At 38.5% G+C, this 21,477-nt stretch overlaps 1 protein-coding gene across 1 annotated transcript; it reads left to right on the top strand.

Annotated features, from left to right (window-relative positions):
* On the top strand, positions 1-21,411 carry LOC103155695 (disintegrin and metalloproteinase domain-containing protein 10-like). The gene is made up of 16 exons (XM_007577468.2): positions 1-309; positions 5,869-6,019; positions 8,876-8,994; positions 9,112-9,270; positions 9,808-9,908; positions 11,909-12,058; positions 13,602-13,694; positions 13,779-13,962; positions 15,114-15,277; positions 15,355-15,538; positions 16,768-16,918; positions 17,711-17,894; positions 18,008-18,116; positions 19,239-19,459; positions 19,536-19,662; positions 20,240-21,411. The coding sequence occupies exons 1-16, from the start codon at positions 243-245 to the stop codon at positions 20,419-20,421; spliced, it is 2,346 nt and encodes a 781-aa protein (XP_007577530.1). The 5' UTR covers positions 1-242; the 3' UTR covers positions 20,422-21,411.
* Positions 21,412-21,477: the final 66 nt, after the last annotated feature.

Here is a 21,477-nt window from a genome sequence, read left to right as displayed (position 1 = left end):
TTCCCTGTAATGGTGGATTTATCCCGTTTAACAGTAAGAGCTGCATCTTGTGTGTGCTGAAATGCATTCAGCCTCGGATCATGACCGCTTTTGGGGGAAGGGATCCCAGCTGCCCTGCGTGTGACGGCACGACGCTGGAGCTGGAGAGAGGAGGCGATGAGAGGAAGCTGCAATAAACACACAGGGCGTCTGCGCCTATCTAAATAGGACAATAAAGTGAAATAGGTATCAATGCTCTAACAATGGATTTGTCACCTCCGCTTCCACTCAAAGTTTTCCTCTTCGTTTACTTGCTAAACTACACCCAAGGTGAGTGGGGCATTTTGGGGGAGAAATTTTCGCAGGGGTGGGAGGAATACGCGTAGCAGTAGCTGTAGCAGCGGCGGCGGCGGCGGCGGCGGCTGAGGGGGAGCAGAAATCCCGATAGCCCGCTAGCTAACAGAGGGATCATCGGGGCCTGCTTGTTGTGAACAGGACTGCACCCTTTTCTCACTTCAAGCTAACAAAAGATGCGTTGCGTCAAAACCGACGGGGATTTACGCAGTTTGTTGCTGTAAACCGACAACGCAGAGTTGTTTCTGTTGTGTTGTCACTGTTTTATTTTTGTATATCGTCGGCTTCGGCCCCGGTTCTGTTGTTATCGTGCGAATGGAGCCGACAGCCATTGTTATGAGAAGATGGAGAAGCCGACTTGGTTAACGGACCGTTAGCTCGATGCTAACCTTCCAGTTAGCCGCTAACGTTAGCTGTTTTTGCCAAAACCCGAGGCTTCCAAGCTTATTTTCTCTTATACTGTTTGGTAAATGTTACTTCATGCAGACATTACTGTAATGTAACATAAATACAAGAATCAGTGCGGTATTGCCAATGTAATTGCTCATGGAGATTGTTAGGAGCTATTTTGTAAACATTAACAACGTACAGGGCTGTGAAACAGCATCTGCCTCCTTTTTTGTCATATTTACTTATTTCAAAGCAGCGAAGATATAACCAGGGTAAACATAAAATGCTGTAAGATGGAGACTTTATTTATTAAGTCCTATATTTATTGTGAATAACCACATTTTTGGAAAGTAGAGTTGTACTTATGTAGCCACAAACAGGGCTAATTACTGTCTGCCCAGGATAGGAACCTGTCAGACATCATAGGTTTGTAATTAAAGATCTGCAAAGGGGCAACAAAGCCATTTCTAAGACTTTGTGTCTCCAGCTTTGGAAATGGCCATAAATCACAAAAGAATGATTGATGGCTGCCCAAGTTAGGAAATAAATTCACATATGAGAAACATTCATGTTTTAACCACATAAAATGAGAAGTCAACAGGCGGCTCCGGAGGTAGAGATTTGTCCTGTGACTTGCGGGTTGCTGGTTTGAATCCCATTTTCATCCGTCTCAGTCATTCTGTTCTTTGGCAAGACACTTCACCTGCCTTTTCTCTTGTTGGTGGTGGTCAGAGGGTGCAGTGGTGCCGATTGTTTGGCACAATCAGTGTGTGAATGACTGAAAAAGAAGTTCAAATTGTACAAATCCTGGACATTTACCAGAAATACTTCTTACTTCTCACCCTTTCTTCCAGACGACACTGCCAAGAAGTGCTGCCCTTTTGCTGTTACGACCGTTCCCATTTAACCAAGAACATATCTACATTTCAATTTCAATGAGGTGTAAAAGATAAAAGTTCTCATTTTAACAAGATTGTGCTCCTGTATTTATTTCCTAGCTCTGACAGTTAAACGCTTCCATAAAGTGAGAGCCAGAAATGAAGAAAACATGATGCAGTGGTGGTGACGTTAACCAGAATTTGTTCTGGAGCGCTTCATCTCTGCTGCAGGAGATCGCCAATACAATCCACAAATATATCGCCCCAGAAGTTTTCAATACAGCAAAGCACTGTTTGGACTGTGCTTTGCTACAGACAACTGTAGTAACAGTTGTCTGACATATTCTAAGTGTAATTTACTCCCACTTTGCTTGCCAACGTAACATTTAGTCTGTTGTTTGAGAACAAGGGAATGCAGGAAAAGGTGTATTTATTTACCACTGATCTCACAATGTTAAGCAAAAATATTGCTATTGCATGATTTATTAGTCACAAATAAAATGTTGCAGTAATGTTTCAAGTCCTGCTAACCTCAGTCAAATTGTATCCATTAGAGTTACCGAGAAGAGCACAAAGTTCTTCTCCAGTTTGATAAAACAAATCTTGATTATTCCCAAGGCTTTTGGGAAATTATTCTTTGCACTGACAAAACTGAAGTGAAACTTTTTGAAAGGTATGCGTCTGATTATATCCAATGAAAAACTAACAGCATTCCAGAAAACCATGTTTAATTATCTTTACTGGATTCTGCTCTCTTCCAGTAAATCATAAAAGTAAATGTCTCACCATCATTTAGGGATTTTAAAGCTCAAGTGCACATTATGCAAAAGGGACATTGATCTGAAACAACCCGGCAAGTCTGTCTCTGAGTGGCTAAAAACAATAAAGTGGGCTAGTCAAAATCGATATGATCGAAATGGTGTTAATATGAACTATTTTATTTTAAGGTTTAAGACAAGAGTATTGGCTCTGTGAGTAATTTATTGTCAAACTTTTATTTGCTTGTCTTCAGGCGAAATTATCAGAGTTCTTGTTACGAAGGATTTGTTTTTCATTCATTCAAAACTGCAAGGAGAAATGCACCGGCAAAAATGAGTTTCAAGCTTAATATTTCACAAAACAAAATGTACTTTGAGCATTGTTGCTTTACAGGGACAAATGCAACACTGGATTTTTTTATTTTTTTTATTTTTTTTTTTTTTACCAAGCTTTAGTAATAAAGTCAAAAATGAGTTCAGGCAACTTTTTCCTCTCTGAAAAGTTGCTGTTGTTAATCATTAACAAAGAATAGCATTAGTTATTCATTGTTTATAAATCTTAAATAAAACAACTAAATCATTTTACAGCTATTTGGGACCCAACCATCATTTAAAATGTCACAACTTTCACTTGCTCTTTTATCAAAATCTGGTGATTTCTCTAAATAGGTGGTCTTTGTTTCATTATTTTACTTTTCTGGCATTTTTGAGAGACTTAGCGAATGAGGTAATTCCAGGCATTCTTCACGTCTCACAGTCACCTCAATAAAAAATTCAATGTTACCACTTAAATATTTGATACAGCTTATGAACAGTGAAGAGGCTGAAATCTGGAGCATTTATTTGTCTCTGTTACACAGTCTTTTATTTACAGTAAATTATAGTTCTTTAGTCAGGCTTAATTACCTGCCAGACAGCTCTAATTACATATTGTCTGTTTAATGAAAGTAGTGTCATTTGGAACTGGAGTGGGAAAGCTGCCTACTTTATATAATCCATTGGTTTGGTTCTTTTTTATTAGCAACAAATAAAGAAATCTTCCAGTTTTTTTTCCATTCGAACACATTTTTGTTGCTGTGGATTGACTTCTGTCTGCTTTTAAATGTGAAATGGGCGGATATGCATGAGAAACACTTGCCTTCATATCCTCCTCCTCCCACTCCTCTGGTGGTGAAATAATTCTGCCGCTTCTGCAGATGAGTGTAGCTCTAAAGCTGACACTTACTTGATTTTAACAGATTTAGCTCAGCCTTAAAATACAGATCATATAGAGCTTCTGTAGATTTCTGTCATTTTAATCCTGTGCTCCAAGTACCTGTCACTGGATCATCCCTAACACATTCAGAACTGTACTACTTATACAACATTTAGCCAAAATGCTGTGACCATACATCCACAGGGGCAAAATTCATATTTTGTACTTCATTTGGGTCTTAACTGCTTCTTAAAGCAGCCCAAGCAATTAAAAAACCCAACATTTTGGCAATAAATTAGGGCTTTTTGGTGTCTGGAAAACAAGCCATATCAAAAAACCTCTTGATTGTTGAGTGGCACTTCACTGTTGCCTAACAACCACAGGGAAGCCCAGCACTTCTGAGCCCCAGCATGTTTGATAGGTGGTTTTATTGCTGTATTTGCTATACAATGGCTGCTGGAAAAGACAAGTGTTTTGTTGTTGACTTGCCATCCAGAAACCACTTCTTGGTTGCAAAGAAGGCTCTACCTCTGCTTTTCAAAGACGTGCATTTGTATAGTTGTGCATTGGTTTCAGGCATTTTCACGTGCGAGTGTAAACGTTGAGTTGGGGGTGTGTGGCCAGCAGCAGCGTCCTTGGTTTTAAAGTGAAAGAGGCCAAAATCTTGTGCAAACAAGTTTAATGAACATGTTTTTTTAAAGCCTATAGACCTATCTTGGCATGTTCAAGGTAGATTAATACGTTAGACTAAAACAGTTGTGATCAGTCAATACATGTCAAGTAATGGTGATATTTGTATGTTGTCTGGATTGCAGTTTATTTCTGCAGATGCCAGCCGACTGGTATCTTGAGCATTTAAAGGTCAGCGCTTGGCAGTTTTCATGGTCCTCTGTTTTTGATCACAAGGGGATGAGATTTGTCTACAGAGATGCCCTAACTTGTGGAAAGTCAAAGTAGGATCAATTTTACTGCAGGAGATTAGGTTTTCCCAGCAGTAAGTGATGCTGTTTGCACTTATTGCTGTGTGTGTATTCGCTATTGGCTATTGTAGTGCAAGATAACTCACTGCACCCAGTCCAGAATGTTATTAAACCTTAAACCTGAACAGTACAAACTTCTATATACTCTGTTTTCAAAGTGCAAACCGAAGCAAAAGAAACAAAACCCCAATATTTTTGCCATTAATGATGTTTCTCACTGGAGTTTGGTTTTTCGGTGTTGAGTCTAAAGTGCCGTCCTGAGAAAACAAACTTCCAGCTGTCCCACAGCAAGACAAGACTCCTTTTATACTTCAGCTCAACTTTCAGTTTTTGTTTTTGCTCTTTCTCTTCTGGTGTTGAATGCTGTAAACCAGGGGAATCAAACTCATTTTCGTTTTAAAGGCCTGCTTGCGCCAGAATGTATTGATAAAACCTGATTACAAACTGTTAAAATATCAATAAATTCTTAAAATTAGATAATATTATTGAACATATTCTCACTCTGTCCAGGATTCTTTGATACTTTTTGTGATTTTTTTTTCTCTTTTTTTTTGCAATAATAATCAAAGTGTTTTTGGTATTAGTTTGGAAATATTTGAGATATTTGCGTTTATTTATTATGGTAAATGTGACTTTTTAAATGTGACCTCAAATAGGGCTGAGGCAGCTGTTTAGCACAAGTAAGAAAGTTTTTGACAATTTATATTAAAAAAATCTACAAATTAGCACAAAAAAGTGTGACGATTTGTTGATTTTGCATAAATTTCCATTATAATTCTCAATAAACTGGAGGGATTGATAAAACAGATTAGAAACTGCATTGATTTGATTAATAAATTAATGTTTAAGCACACTTAGTGTAGTTTATGTTGTAAAGCACTTTATGACTTTTCATGTCTGTGCATCCCTCTTGATGTTAATGCACAAAATGTCATTAACATCAGTATCAGTCATTTTTTAGCATATCTTCCTATTCTGTAGTTGCCTTTAGCTTTCAGTCTGTCAAGTCTGACTGTAAATATTATCAGTTTTTAAAATTATTGTCAGAGATTTTCTTTTTTGTCTATTGTGATTTATTACTCAGTGCTCCATGCAGCCTATGAGTAATAAGCAGTTATATATGTCTATAACTTAAATGAAAATGTATTTATTAACCTACAGAAATAGACATAAATCTTTCTGTGAGGAAAACATGATGTACCCAACGTCCTGTGTGATTCTGCAGTTATTGACATAAACTTTGGTCTAAATTATGAAACAGTTCTTGACACTGGTGGAGATGATTGCGGTTATCCATCCTAACGTGTGTCTGTCTGTCTGGTTTCTCCCTGCAGGACACTATAGGAACCCTCTGAACAAATACATCCGTCATTATGAAGGCCTGTCCTACGACACAGAGCTCATTCACAGCAAGCATCAGCGGGCCAAGAGGGCAATTTCTCATGAAGACAAGTTCCTTCATTTAGATTTTCATGCCCACGGAAGGTTGGTTGACATTTATTTGTGACCTCATGTGTTATTTGTTTGCAAACTAATCCCTTGTGTACGTATTGTTGTTGGTTAAGGGTTTAGGAGAAGGGATTTGCTTTAAGATTAAACCTTGTTTTTTTTTTTGCATTTGTTCCTGTTTACAGGGGATATTTTAGATCTGCACTGCAAACAAACCAAAATCTTACCAAGTATTTTTTGGTTTAGTTATTATTACAAATATCTTAATTTTGTCTTATTCCAAGTGTACTAACTTACAAATAACTTTTCAGCAAGATAAAGGAGCTTGTTTTAAGTAATTTGTTCCTTGATGTTGATGGAAAAGCTCCAGCAAAGCAAAAACACACAATCTTAGCAAGTATTTTACTTTTATTTCTAGTGCAGTTATCTTAGTAAACATGAATTAAGACAAAAGTAATTTAAAACTAAGTTATCAGCAAGATATAGAAGCTTGTTTTAAGTAAATAATTCCTTAAAATTGGTGAAGGATTACCTGTTCCACTGGCAGATTATTTCTTTATAACATGGGAAAAATGTCTTGTTATAAGTAAATTTATCTGCCAATGGAACTGGTACTTTTTAACTAATATTAAAGAACAAGCTTCTATTTCTTGCTGAAGAGATACTTGTACATTCATTTTGGTTTATTTAAAGTGTAATAAGATATTTGCACTAGAAACTAGACTAAAAATAATTGGTGAAATTTTTTACAGTGAGAAAACTTTTTTTTTTTTACATGACAGTGGATTTTTCACAAATTACTTAATTTTAAACAAGCTTCTATATCTTACTGAAAACTTATGTTAGTTTTGCCTTATTTCAGGTGTATTAAGATTTGCACTAGAAACTAAACCAAACATGCTTGGTAATATTTTGTGTTTTTGCAGTGTGAAGTGCATATGAGTTTTAAATCTAAATCTTCAGTTGTTTTTTGTGTTTTTTTTTGTTTTTTTTTTTTGGATGATTCATTAGTTGGTTAAATGCCAGATAAGAAGAAGCATTTGAGGTTTTAATCGTCTAAGTTGTGCACATCTGCTGCCTTTTCCCCATATGTGATAGTATCTTTATATTATTGGGGCTTCAGATTAAGCGTAAGCGTTTTTATTGCACATCCAGGAGGTGATTGCGGAGGCAGATGCATTAAGATCTAAAATAAATACTAATTTCACAGATGGGAAGATGCATATAGTTTGTCCCTATTTTGAGGAGGAGGTGGCGGTGCTGGATGGCGTCTAAACTCCATCACAAAGTCACCACCATCTGCCTTGAAACTTGGCAAGGACTGTTTATCATCCTGGATGTAACAGGACTTGATGTTCATAAACCCTGATGCTGCTTAAATGAGGAAGAGAATAACCGAAATATAAAACTATGCAACAGCAAACACACAAATAGATTTTTTTTTATTTAAAAAGACTATAAGATACATTTTGTTTTCTTCAGTTCTGATTCATACCTATATTTTTCAACCCAACAATCTGATTCTGTTTTCTAGATTCGAGTGTTTTCTGAGTAGTGCTTGCAGGATGTGATGCAAAACGTTTGTTGTGGAAATTAGGGGTTTGTTTACAGCAAAAGCAGTGGGTTGGGCTCTCTGACTGTTTGAGTGGTGGGTGTGTGTGTGTGTCTCTGTGTGTGTGTGTGCGCGGTTCTTTTTTGTTGTTGATTGCACTCAGACTCACTTGTGTAATCCCAGCCTCAATGTCAGAAGAAAACACAGGCCAATTGAGTGGAGTATGAAACAGAAACCACAGTTCATGTGTGTGAAAATCATCTGTTTTTCAAATAAGATCTGACATTGAGACATTACAGCAGCTTCAATGCATGTTGAGATTGTTTCTGTTGAGCTGTGTTACTTTCAGTTCAGCATTTATTCCCCAATTTAGTCTTTTGATCCTAGTTTCATCATATTACCTAAAAATGTAAAACAACCTATAATGTGATCAGTTTTTTGTTTAAACTTGGTGTGATAAGTTTTCTCATTATTGTTAAAACACTTGTTATTGCATTCTTAAAGGGAGGGGGAGAGTATTATGCATTTTCCATTTTATAGCACAATCAAGTATCTATGTCAACATAAGTTGTTATGAAAATGCTGCAAAACAACTTAAAAGAAATTTGGCTTTGCATCATGGCATTATCTTATCCATGAAAATTTTAAAGGGGAATTATTTTTGCACATTTTTGTACTTTCATTTGGGTCTCGAGTGCTTTTAAAAAAACACCACCAGTCATTTTTTTGGTGTTTGGAAAATGAGCCATTTCAAAAACCTCCCTATTGAGTCACAATCGAAAGGTATTACACTGTTACCTAGCAACCCCAGCTGAGTCCAGCCCGTTACCTAGCAACTCAAGCTGAGCTCCAACATGTTTGGTCAGCTGGTGTTACTGGTGTATTTGCTGTACAATAGCTCCTGGAAAAGACAAGCGTTTTGTTATTGACTTACCATTCAGAAACCACTTGCTGGATTCTTGCTGGTTGTGCAGGAGGCTCCACTTCTGCTTTTCAAAGACATACGGTTGTATAATATCCCATCTGTTTGCAGCCATTTTCACGGCGTGTGTAAACGCCGAGTTGAGGGGCATGGCCAGCAGCAGCAGCTTGTTTGGATTTAAAGTGACAAGACACCCTAAAACAGCTAGCAATAGGCAGAACTGAGCAGACTAAAATCTCATTCTCTACAAATGATTTAGTGCAAAAACTGTAAAGAACATGTTCTGTATAGACCATATTTCAATATATGTTGTCCTGACATGTTCATAGAGGTATAATAGAGCTAATCCAATTGATGAATCAGTGAATTGATGAATAAGTGCAGGCAGTTTTGTGACGATTTCCTCGTGTCATTTCAGGCATTTCAATTTACGGATGAAAAGAGATACAACCTTATTTCCTCCAGATCTGAAAATAGAAGTTTCAGGAGAAGAGATTCCATACGATACCTCTCATATCTACACTGGAGAAATTTACGGTAACCCGTGTTTACACGTTAATATTTCAGTGATTTTCTTTGTTTAACATGCTGTGATAACTTAGCATCCAGTCCCGTGTGAGTCTGAGTATAAAGTGCCATGATTTGATTTACCAGGTGAGAAAGGCACCCTGACTCACGGCTCCGTTGTGGACGGTAAGTTTGAGGGCTTCATCCAGAGCTACCACGGCACGTACTACGTGGAACCAGTGGAGAGATACCTGGAGGGCAAAGACGTGCCGTTTCACTCAGTCATCTACCACGAAGATGACATACGTAAGTCCTTACACTCTTCACCTGCTCACATTCAATCGACAGCATCACTTCCTCGAATCTAATGCGTAATTTGTTTCATGGAAATGCGTAACAGGGAAAGTGCAAGGTTAGGGCAGCTGAGCAGATGAAGGCTGACTGGTGTGATTGCCCCCCATGGGAGCAGAGATACCCGGGGTGCTCATTAGCTGAATAACACAATCCTTCTCTCTGGCTCATTTATGCTCTCCACACAATGTTGGTACTAATAGTGAGCACCAAGCACACTTCACTACAGCAGCAGCCTTTAATTTCAAATCATCTGCGAACACATAGCAAGTTGCTGTGGGGCAAATTAAACAGATTTGCGAGAGGAATCGCTAATGAGTGCGACGGGAAAGTAGCGACTCACACGCTGAAGCGAGGCGTATCAAGTGGCGTATAAGTACATCCATTAGCTGATCATGAATAGCACCAGGAATAGAGTGACTCAGGGGGTTAAGTAGCTAACATTGTCTTTATAATCCAAACAGTGTTTGTGTCTCTGCCTCTGTCACTCAGACTATCCGCACAAGTACGGCCCAGAGGGAGGCTGCGCTGACAGCTCCGTGTTCGAGAGGATGAAGAAGTATCAGGTTTCCGCTGCAGAGGAGCCACGCAAGGTGAAAATAAAATAAATCAGGAAAACACGTGACATGCAGTAGTTTTATGGCATGAGTAAGTACTTAAATGCCTTTCTGGTTTGGGTTCATTGCAAAAATATTGATTCTTAATACTTGGCAGGTTTTGCTTTGGCAGATAGTTGGGGGAAAAAAAGTTTTTTCCATTTCAACTTAATGGAACCATTAGAAAATCTGGTGTCTGGCCAAAGCTGCAATACTGGCAGTGAAACATCTTTACGCTTAAGTGAAGCAGCTTCTCATGAATTTGAATTTATTTCATAAGGGAAGGTCCATATTAATCAACACAAAGTAAATTAAAACAAGCATGTAAATACGACAGATTTAGCCACAAAGGCTAATTTTCATCTGCAGCCAGGTTGATGCAAAAAAAAATAAAGAAAAATAATTGACACACACACACGGACGAACACGCAAAACATATGGCAAGGTAAAAGAAATGAGTAACAATAAAAAAAGCAAGTTAGACACGAAAACATTTAAGTCCATTTTAAACATGAATGCAGTTTTTATTAATTAGAAGCTACTGTTTAAATTATTTTCTAAAACAACTCAATAATATTTCTAATTATTAATGAATAATATTTCACAATCCCTCCTACCAGCTGCTCTTGTGGTTGTATTTGATTGTAATCGTAACTGAATGAAGTTATTGTTTGTTGCTCCCTGGAAAATCACCATTAACCAAATTAAACTGTGCACACAGAGTGCTCATATAAATGGTTAACACACAGAAGTGTCTCTGTAAATTAGCATATTATAAAAATAATATTCAAATAATTCAATTCAAAAAAGTGATGTATAAATTCATGAAAGATATTTTAAATGTCTTTTCCCGTTAGACCTGTTAAAGAAAAACATTTTCGTACAGGAATGTTGTCATGGTTTGCACCAGCTGCGTTTCCATTGGCCATAAAATTGGCTTAATTAAAACATGCTAATTTAGAAAAAAAAACTCATGTTTTCCAATTAAAAACTACATTTTTTTTCTTTAGAATGAGGTAGGTTTTCAACCGTATCAAAATTTGTGTATTTCACAAACTCTTCTTTTGCATCAAGCCATTTCCAGCAGTTTGTCTGAAGCAGCAGCAGCAACGTGTTTATTTGTAGCCACCGGCTTCTCCTTGGATCTCCTACAGAGCTGTCGCAGCATCGCACAGCTCATCAAAAGTTGAGTTTGTCATTTTAAAGTGTTGGATCCATCTCTGTTCTGTTAAATTGGCTAAATACAATTTCCCCAAAACTCTGCATATAAACACAGCCTAGATAAGATGCAGACGTTCCCCCTGATAGATGAGCGCCTATTGTTTTTGTCTAGTGTCTTTATTATTTATTTTACATCGCCTTTTATTCTCCTAATTGCTCTGACTGAACAAATTGAAGTTGTTTTACATGTTTAACCAGTAGCTTGTGAAGCTGTGGGCGTATTTAAGCTGTACTGGTGCAGAGTTACCATGCAAATTTCTAATTCAGTACATTTATGTCTGTGTTTAAAAAAAGTAACGTTTTAAGTGAATTCAGCTGTTTTTCCTTATCGGATCAGTATCTGCCGATTCTAGTCCTCAGATGTTGATATCAGCAAAACATAAAGTGTATTTGTGCATTCATAGTTTTGACCGAGAAACGACTTTGGTAGAGAAACTAAAAGTAAATTAGAGCTGTCATTCCTGCAAGCCTTAATCAGCAAAATTAAGAAATATTTCTCTTTTTGTGTAATCAACCTAAATATTATGAGTTTCACTTTGTGAATTAAATTTCTAATTCACTGAAATGCATCTGTATTTTCTGGAGTTATTTTGCTTTGGTTGTGGTTTTATTTCATCTTATCCATCTCTTAGCTAAAATCTGATTTATGAACATGCCGTGGCTTAAGGGGGAAACTCTAAAAATACTTCCCATTACTTATTTACTCACTGTTAGGATGGAAAAGCTATAAATATGTTTTATTTAGCTCTCTAAGACTCGTGTGCTCCTCACGTCAGGAGCTCCACACTGAAGCGGAGTCTGAAAGCCCCGTGTTGCTGAGGAAGAAGAGGATGGCCCAGGTGGAGAAAAACACCTGCCAGCTCTTTATTCAGACCGACCATCTTTTCTTCAAATACTATAAGACCAGAGAAGCTGTCATAGCTCAGGTAAGGCACACGACAGCAATACAAAGTACCTAAACGTTGGGAACTCTGGCAGCATGTAAACAGAGTCAAAATACTTGAAGTTGTGGCTGTAAAATTGAAAAATCTATTAAAATACAAACAATTTACAGCATTACTTTAATGAGTTTTTTTGGAGAAATTGTCTTTTTAAGTATTTTCTCTCTTACGTTGGCACCAACCAGGTTTCTACTTGAAATAAATGTTTTATTTCTATGGCTTCATACAGAAAAAAGTATCAATTCCAGATCCTTCCAAGTTAAAAACCTCTGACCTGTTCAGTTTGATTTCGGTCTAGTCAAATCAATTAAGTTTTGTATAATTGATATGTTTAAAAGGAATTAACAACAACAAAAAAACCTGTTCCTCCTGGTAATTTTTACACATTTATTATAAAGCACAAATTATGTTTAAGTGAAATCTGAAATCACTGGAAAATAACAAAAAAAACATAAGCTGTACTTATTTGAGCTAATTTGCTTTAATTTAATGCAAAACATAAATTTATACATAACTTCTCAGTTAAAAGCTGAACTTATCACTGACTTGGATAAGCTCCACCAGGTGGCGCTTCACTAACCTCCTGTTTTCTGTCCAGGGAAATATTGCATCCCTGGTGGCAATTTTAGCTTGGTTATTAGGTTCAAAAAGGCTTTGCAAAACAAGAGAATATATGACGTGATGTCTTGCCGTACCTTCATTCGCTCTGAAGTATCTTCAGAAACCTGAAACTTTTCATGCAGGTGCTTGAAATCCTTGAAAATGCTTACATTTCAATCAGATTTTCAAGGTTTGGAAAGTGCTTTATTTTTGTTTAAAGTCCTTGAAAGTTATTCATATTCACACTGCATAGTTTTGTAGTAAAGTGCAATATAACGTTTAATTAAAAGTCTAAATTTGAGAAACATTTAGTTTCATACACCAAATAAACAGACACAAACATTTTTTTTAATCTCACTCTCTGAAGTTAAATCAGACTAAAGCTTCTTGTTTTAGGTTAGAATCACCAAAATTATTTCCATTTGTTAAATGTCAGAAAACTTTTTCGTAAATCTCTGTGTGTATGTTATCTTTTGAGCAGGAAGGCCATTTACCTTAACATGCTCAGTGTAATGAATATTTCTTATTCCTAATGGCTTAATGACTAATTGATAATGTTACTGAAATAAAAGTTGGCTTATATTTTAAACATTAAACAGCATTATTAAAATTGGAGGATTGTATTTGTTAAATTAGTGTTTTCTAAGATTTTAGTTCTTAGACCAGTCGGATGTATAAAGTGTGAGAAAGACATTTCAAAACATAAAATTGTATTATATCTTACTTGTCTCTGCTGTAAATTGTAAAATACTCTTACAAGATGGTGTTAATAATGTTAATAAATTATATGTAATAGATAATTGAAATGGTCTTTTTGAAATTTCATTTGTACTGTTTTTATCTGGAAAGTGTGGTGCTGGAAAAGTTTGAAAAGTGCTTGAATTTTCCTCTGGGGAAAGTGAATTTAAAGGAAATCCTGTGTTGGCAGATTTCCAGCCATGTCAAAGCCATTGATGCGATCTACCAGGGCACAGACTTCATGGGCATTCGTAACATCAGCTTCATGGTGAAACGGATCAGGGTGAGTTACACCAACAGACCCTGTGTGACTCTGAAGTTTCAGTTTTCGTCTCCCACTCTGAACCCGCTTGCCCCTCCCGTCTAGATAAACACGACCAACGACGAGAGAGACCGATCCAACCCGTTCCGCTTCGCCAACATCGGCGTGGAGAAGTTTCTGGAGCTGAACTCGGAGCAGAACCACGACGATTACTGCCTGGCTTACGTTTTCACAGACAGGGATTTTGATGATGGCGTGTTGGGACTGGCCTGGGTGGGAGCCCCCTCAGGTGCTGGAATATTCCTTAGCAGCTTTTGGATTTATTATTATTCTACACTGACAAAAATTGTTTTTATAAAAGGACAATTTCACTTCAGAGTGCATTAAAATGTTGACTTGCAAATTAGAACTGCAGCTTCAGAAATTCACAAATAAATGAAAATGCCTTGGAGTTTTAACAAATATGTAAAAAAACAAACAAATATGTTAAAACTGTCAACATGTTATGACAGTACAATATTAGACAGATAATTTGGGAAAAGATTAATCTCCTCCACCTCCTTCCTGTACGGAAGAAGATTAGGGCCACTGAAAAAAAATAAATAAATAAAACAGTTCTGGCTTTAATCTCAGAATTCTGACTTTATTCTCAAAATTCTGAGGTTAAAGTCAGAATTTTTTATTCTTATTTTTTCCATTGGCCCTAATCCTCTTCCGTATTCCTGAGCTACTGTTGCAATTTGAAGAAATGCAACACTCCCGACCAAAACTAACCAATCAGAGCCAAGGGCGGGTCTTAACGCTGTTAATCATCTTCATGTACTCGTCATTAAATGTGCTAATGGCTGAGAAACAACTTGGGGTTCCAGGAATACCGTTTATCTGCTGCCAGATAAACATTTGCTAGTTAGCTTTCAGGCTAATTTAATGCTAGTTAGCATTCAGTCAATGCTAACTAGCCTGAGCATTCATGACAGGCTCTGCCAGCTGCAGCATAGCAGAGAGCAGGAGGGGAAGCGGAAGGGGTATGAGCAGCGCCACACAGAGGATGATTGACAGCGCTAAGACCCACCTCCTGGCTATGATTGATTGTTTCTAGTTGGCACTGGGAGAAGGCAGGACCTTGATTTTTTTTTTAAAACATTTTTTAAACAGACTCTGTCTCATACTGTACTGTCACAACATAGTTACAAGAAATATGTAAAAAATATATATTTTTATAACCTTGTTAGTCATGCTACTGTGATAAATTGAGTTTAACTTAATGCAACTTTTCACTTCAAAAAGTGTTATTTTCCTTTGAAATTCTAGTTTTGCATGTTTTAATTAAAACATTTTTTAATAAGACTGGATTTTACATTTGACTCAATTATAGAATCAACCATTCTTGGTCTCTTTGAGGTGCAAACATCTTTCTGAACTTCTCTTTCCTCTTTGCAGGGAGCTCTGGGGGAATCTGTGAAAAAAGCAAGCTGTACTCCGACGGAAAAAGGAAGTCTCTCAACACTGGTATAATCACGGTACAGAATTATGCCTCCCACGTACCTCCAAAAGTCTCTCATATCACTTTTGCACATGAAGTAGGACACAACTTTGGCTCCCCGGTATGTTACTTGCACGTCGCACATGTAACGCGTGGCATACGCTCGTCCAACCTCAGGTTTTCCGCTTTCACTCGTAGCATGACTCCGGAGCCGAGTGCACCCCAGGAGAATCCAAAAGCCAAGACAAGAAGGAGAAGGGCAATTACATCATGTATGCGCGAGCCACGTCGGGAGACAAGCTCAACAACAATAAGTTCTCCTACTGCAGCATCCGCAACATCAGCCAGGTTCTGGAGAAGAAGAGAGGGAACTGTTTCGTTGGTGGGTTTTACTGCTTCGCGTTGGCCCGCATTTGAACTTCTCTTGTTGAGGAATCAGAAATTCAAATCCTGTAATCGTTCTTGTTCAGCTGCTCCCTGCAGCGGAGAGCAGAGTCATCCAAAAGTCTTCATTAGAAAATAAAATATGGCAGCTGGAGGTGATCCTGCAGAGCGGCTCTAGCTCCATAACCCAATCTTGGCTTTGGCATGGTATTATTTTTATCTGACAACATTTGGCAGGCTGAACAACTACCTTTGTTGTTTTTCTTTTGTATGCAGATGGTACATTTGGCACAGCTTTAAAATGGCTACCTACAGAAATTAAACCTTGATTTTTAACATAATTCATACAGCATTAATGCTATTAATTTTGGCCTCAATTATTTACCTAAAGTGTTCTTTCTTCAGGCCTGAATAACTGCAACAAGCGATCTCACTTGGTTTACTTTATTAAAAAATTATTTACACCAGATTTTGGCAAAGTTCTGCCCTGAACTTGATCACAATTCCTTAACTGTTTTGTTTTCTGGAATGGGTCTCACTTCAGATTCTGTCCATAAATGTTTTGCATTAATAAGCCTGATATATATTTTCCAAATCCCCCCTAAAAATAACAAATTCAGGAATGAGAATTTTTTTCTAAATCAGTTTCTTCCAATTATAAAAACTTATGAAACTTTAACAAGTTTAACAAAAACTGCAGGTGTGTGTGTGTCTGTTTTTGGTGAATTTCGGTTAAAACATGTTTGTTTTTTTTATTCAGTGGGTTAGGGTTAGGGCTAACCCTTCATCCAGGCATTTTGCTTTAGTAGAAGTAAGCAAAATGCCTTTAACGATAAAATTACTCAAGTAAAAAGTACAGCGTAGTTAAAAAAAAAAAAAAACTACACTCCTAAAAGTAATTTTTTCCCCAAAAAAAGACACTCAAGCGAGTAAATCCAGCTAGTTGCTTCCCAACTCTGGTTATTTATTGTACAATCTTTCCACGCTGAAAAAATAAATTATAAAAAGAACAAAATGAATACATTTGAATTAATAAATGAATGCAGTAGCAACAAAACCTATCCGCACTATTACATTCATTATTTATCAACAATATTGATGGATTTCTTGACATTATACTCCTGAAGGATTTGTTGAACATTTTATTTTGTGTTTTCTTTTGGCGGTATTTGATTTCCTCTAGCTTCCAGTTTTGTGGCGTTTAGCTTTGCGTTTTCTTTGGCTCAGAATCTGGCCAGCCGATCTGTGGGAACGGCCTGGTGGAGCCCGGAGAGGAGTGCGACTGCGGCTACAGCGACCAGTGCAGAGACCTGTGCTGCTACGACGCCAACCAGCCCGACAACAAGAAGTGCAAATTAAAGCCCAACAAAGTCTGCAGGTAAGAAATCAAACAGTAAGTTGATCTAAAGTCTGTTTATCTTATCGCTCGACTAATGGTTAGAGTCAAAGTTTATTTATGTAGCACATTTACGACCAAAAGCTGATAATATGAATAATAAACCAAAACAATACTTAGTTTTAGCTGCAGCAATTCTCTGAGTGATTAATTATTAACTTTTGATATTATTTTGTATTAAATAGACTAAATGAGCATAAAATTGTTAAATTTAGACATAAAGTGGAACAAAACAGGAACCTCTTTGGTTGCTGAATAGAAAAATAAGACCAAAACAATAAAATATGTTATATGGTTCCTCTTGAAGGAAAGTTTAACTCATGGCAAACCTCAAAGTCAACCTTACTTATTGGCTTTTTTTTTTTTTTCGTTATTTTACATGAGTAATTTTTGATTTTTGAAGAAGAAGTTGATGCTGCTCAACGTCTTGCCCCCTAGGGGGCGCGCCCTCAGTTTGCGAACCTCTGGTCTAATTTGACTTAATCTTTCCCGCCATTTTGTTTCTGTATCAACTGTTTCTGCTGAAGTTTGACCAGTGGCGCCCTCTGCTGGATGGCGGAAAAACAACACTAAAACACTGGTCTAAGCGGATGTTATTTGTTAATTGATTAGAGCTAATTTTGATCTAATAAACCATCAGTCGACAATTGTTACAGCTTCAGGTATTTTCTTAGATATTTTTATGGGTTTTTGACATTTCGTTCCGCATGAGGAGGATCAATCGACTCACGCCTGACTCGTTTTTGACGCGGCTCTTTGCTCGTTTCCCATCAGCCCGAGTCAGGGTCCTTGTTGCACTCCCGAGTGCAGCTACAAGGGTCGCAACGAGAAGTGCAGGGAAGAGTCCGAGTGCGCTCACCAGGGCATGTGCAGCGGCGGAAGCGCCCAGTGCCCGACCTCGGAGCCCAAGGCCAACTTCACCGCCTGCCACGGCGAAACTCAAGTCTGCCTCAACGGGGTGAGCGCCCGAACGTTTCGCACCTGGCGCCGGCAGAGCTGGTTGCTGTGGCAACGCTATTCTCACACTAGTCGGTGTCTGATGTCGCCTGTCCTCGTGCTCCTCCCCCGCAGGGCTGCTCCGGCTCCATCTGCGAGAAGTACGGGCTCGAGGCGTGCACCTGCGCCAGCCAAGATGGCAAGGACGAGACCGAGCTCTGCCACGTGTGCTGCATGGAGAAGAGTGAGCGGCTTTATCTGTTTTTTAACTTTATTTAACCAGACAAAACCTATTGAAGATCCAGATCTCATTTTCAAGAGGAGAATCAGCAACACAAAAGTAAAACTAATTTAAACACTGCAAATCCTACCAAGTATTTTTGGTCTCATTTCTAGTGCAAATGTCTTAAGTTCACTTGAAATAAGGCAAAACGAGCTTACAAGTGACTTTTCACCAAGATGTAGGAGCTTGTTTCAAGTCAGTAATTCCTTAATATTAATGTTCCACTGGTAGATTAATTCACTTTTAACAAAATGTCTTGTTGAAAGTGAATTAATCTACCAAAGGAACGAGAATTTTTCCATCAATAGTGAGGAATTATTGACTTAAAACAAGCTCCTACATCTTGCTGAAAAGTTACTTATGAGTTAATTTTCTCTTATTTCAAGTGAACTAAGATATTTGCACTAGAAAATAGACCAACACTGCTTGGTAAGATGTTGTGTTTTTGGGGTTACTGTACAAACTTAGACCTCAAACTTCAGTTTCAAATCTTCGACTGGATATTTTTGCTTATTTTATTTGTACAAAGTTCTTTAAAAGTCCTGTGAGTAAATAGTTTTCCCCGTTTATACTATCAATATCTAGCAGTTATTTACAATTTGTTGTCTACTAAGAGTAAACTGAAGTAAAACCTGCTCCCTGGAGTGAAATTACCGTAATAACCTGATATTCGCTGGAGAGCAAAACGACTCCCTTTCAGAAACCGATGGAAACTTTCAGGTTTCGCAAAGTTGGCTTGTAAAAATGTGTCGTCTGTGACACATTTCAGCTGATAAGGGTTAAAACAAATTACATAACAGTTTAAAAGGACTGACACTGTTTAATAGAATCACATTGCACGTTTTTTTAAGAACCGCTCCAATGAAATGTGACCCAACATCTTTAGTTCGGACTGGAGCCGATTCCATCGCTCTGAATGCTTTGCATCTATTTCTCCGTTCAAACACATGCAAGAGAAAAATGTTGCAGTGAAAAGATCTTTGCAGGGGAGAATTTAAGTGGGCAGCAGCCAAGCCGGGTAGAGTTTTATGTTTTTGTCTTGGTCGACACAATGCAAATGAGAAACTTGATCCGTTTCTGCAGTGAACCCCAACACCTGCAGCAGCACGGGGTCGGAGCGCCTGGCTCGGTTCTTCAGTAAGAAAGTCACCACCCTGCCAGCGGGATCGCCCTGCAACGATTTCAAAGGTTACTGCGACGTGTTCATGAAGTGCCGGCTGGTGGACGCGGACGGGCCGCTCGCCCGGCTAAAGAAGGCCATCTTCAACCCAGAACTCTACGAGAACATCGCAGAGTGGATTGTGGTGCGTACCGAATCCGCTGGACGTTTCTTGGTTTTAAGGTTAAGGTTAAAAGGTTTCGTGATGATCCCTCCTGCAGGCTCACTGGTGGGCCGTGCTGCTGATGGGCATCGCTCTCATCATGCTCATGGCGGGTTTCATCAAGATCTGCAGCGTTCACACGCCCAGCAGTAACCCCAAGCTGCCTCCGCCCAAACCACTGCCAGGTCAGTTCCTAAGCTTTCTACACACAGCTCTGGAAAAAATTAAGAGCCCACTGCACTAACACTGAAAACCTGCGGGTTTTCTACCAAATGTTGATTTCTGAACTCTTCCTGAGTTAAAGCATTAGTATTGTTGTTTCTAAAGGAACATGAACTCGGTTTTTTTGCATTGCTTGAGGTCTGAAAGCTCTGCACGTTTTTTCCTTATTTTGACCACAAATAAATATTTCAGAGACATGTCAGTAGTTCATAGAATAAAAAAACAATGTTCATTTTACTCATTTACCCATATAGAGTAACATGATCTCTTGTTTTCAGTGTAAGTTGTTAGAATTGGGTTTATGCGCTCTACCTTCCTGGTTTTAGTCAGAACTCCAGCAGCAGCATTCTGGATTAGATTGAGTCTTTTTTTTTACTGTGATTAGTGTGACTAAAGTTAAACACCTGGATCAGTTTCTCTAGATTTCATTGGGTCCTCTAATCCTGGAAATGTTCTTCAGGCGATAGAAGGCCCACTTTCTCTTCTCGCCTTGAAAACTCCTGAAAAGCGAGCCGACCCTCCGTTTTGCTTTGTCTCCAGGCACGTTGAAGAGGCGACGAGCGCAGCAGCACGCCAGCTCTCAGGTGCAGCACCAGTCGCAGCACCCCCACGCCCACGGCGGCCAGCGACAAGCCCGGGGCCAGCCGCAGCGGCAGGCGCAGCCCCAGAGGCACCACCGTCAGCCCAGAGAGAACTATCAGATGGGCCAGATGAGACGCTGAGACCCCGCTGCCCCTCCTTGCAACCCCCAATGCCTTGGCTCCTCCTCGTGCCTACAGTGGGAAACAAAAGCGTCACTCCATCCAAAGAAAAGCCTGACACGGTTGTTTGTCGTCGTCATATCCTCCGATCTGCAGACAATGCGCTCTACGCGGAAGAAGAGTAAAAACTTTGTCTAACAACTCAGCCGGCTCTTTGCGGAGTGGACTCGACCATCAGCCATCTCCAGTGCATCGTTTTCCATCTCTCTTTTCGTTTTTCTTTTCATTCCAAGGAGTGCCAAGAAGAGATAAGGAATCATGTGTAGCGTTAGTACATCCTGTGATGTGTTTTTCTTTCTGTTGCGATCTTCGAGTGACTGCCGGTGAATCGTTCTGTGCTTCTTCTTCTTCCTGTCCTTCTTCTTCTTCTTCTTTTTGTTTCTTTTCCCCCCTCATCATCCTGACCAGGAATGAGAGAAACTCAGTGGGAATTTGTGGCACTTTTTATTTCTGATTTTTCATGTCGAGCAGCAAAAGAGACAGGCTCTGGTCTCCTCATGCAGATAATCTTCTGCATGTGACTGTAAATATTTAGTGTATCATAAGTGAAAACAAACTATTTCTTCTACTGTAAATGTGTAATTCTTCACTACGTCTCTTTTCTTTTTCTTTTCGGTTAGTGCTCTCAGGATTCTTAACGCATAAATGAAGGAACGTTGAGGATTTGACGCTCTTGAGTTGGATCGCATTCACTTATTTGATTACAAGATTATGAACAAGGGCATCATATCCCTGTTTTTACGTTTCGTTTTATTTTTTTTTTTTTTGCTCTAGCTAACGTTATGTTTTTTTTTGCTCATGTTGTGTAAGGAGATGTAGCGTCATGGGAACAAATATGAAGGATCACAACACTATTTGATCATGAAGAGTGACACTGAAAACGAAGGCTAGGAGTCTAGGAATGAGTCATGTTAGTTTACATGAGTGTGGAAATAAATTTTTAAAAATGACTAAAAAAAAAAAAAAGTAAGATTAAGTCATTCTATTATTCCTCAGATAGCAAATCTAAACTTTTCC

The sequence above is a fragment of the Poecilia formosa genome, unplaced genomic scaffold (assembly GCF_000485575.1).
Source record: "Poecilia formosa unplaced genomic scaffold, Poecilia_formosa-5.1.2 Scaffold442, whole genome shotgun sequence".
Lineage (NCBI taxonomy): Eukaryota > Metazoa > Chordata > Actinopteri > Cyprinodontiformes > Poeciliidae > Poecilia > Poecilia formosa.
The sequence above is the reverse complement of the archived record's forward strand: the minus strand, read 5'-3'. Positions and strand labels throughout refer to the sequence as shown.

Coding starts and splice junctions, on each gene's coding strand:
- LOC103155695 (XM_007577468.2), top strand. CDS start 243: ATGGATTTGTCACCTCCGCTTCCACTCAAAGTTTTCCTCTTCGTTTAC. Junction 9,909..11,908: donor CTGCAGAGGAGCCACGCAAG/GTGAAAATAAAA, acceptor TCCTCACGTCAG/GAGCTCCACACTGAAGCGGA. Junction 13,963..15,113: donor CTGGGTGGGAGCCCCCTCAG/GTGCTGGAATAT, acceptor TCCTCTTTGCAG/GGAGCTCTGGGGGAATCTGT.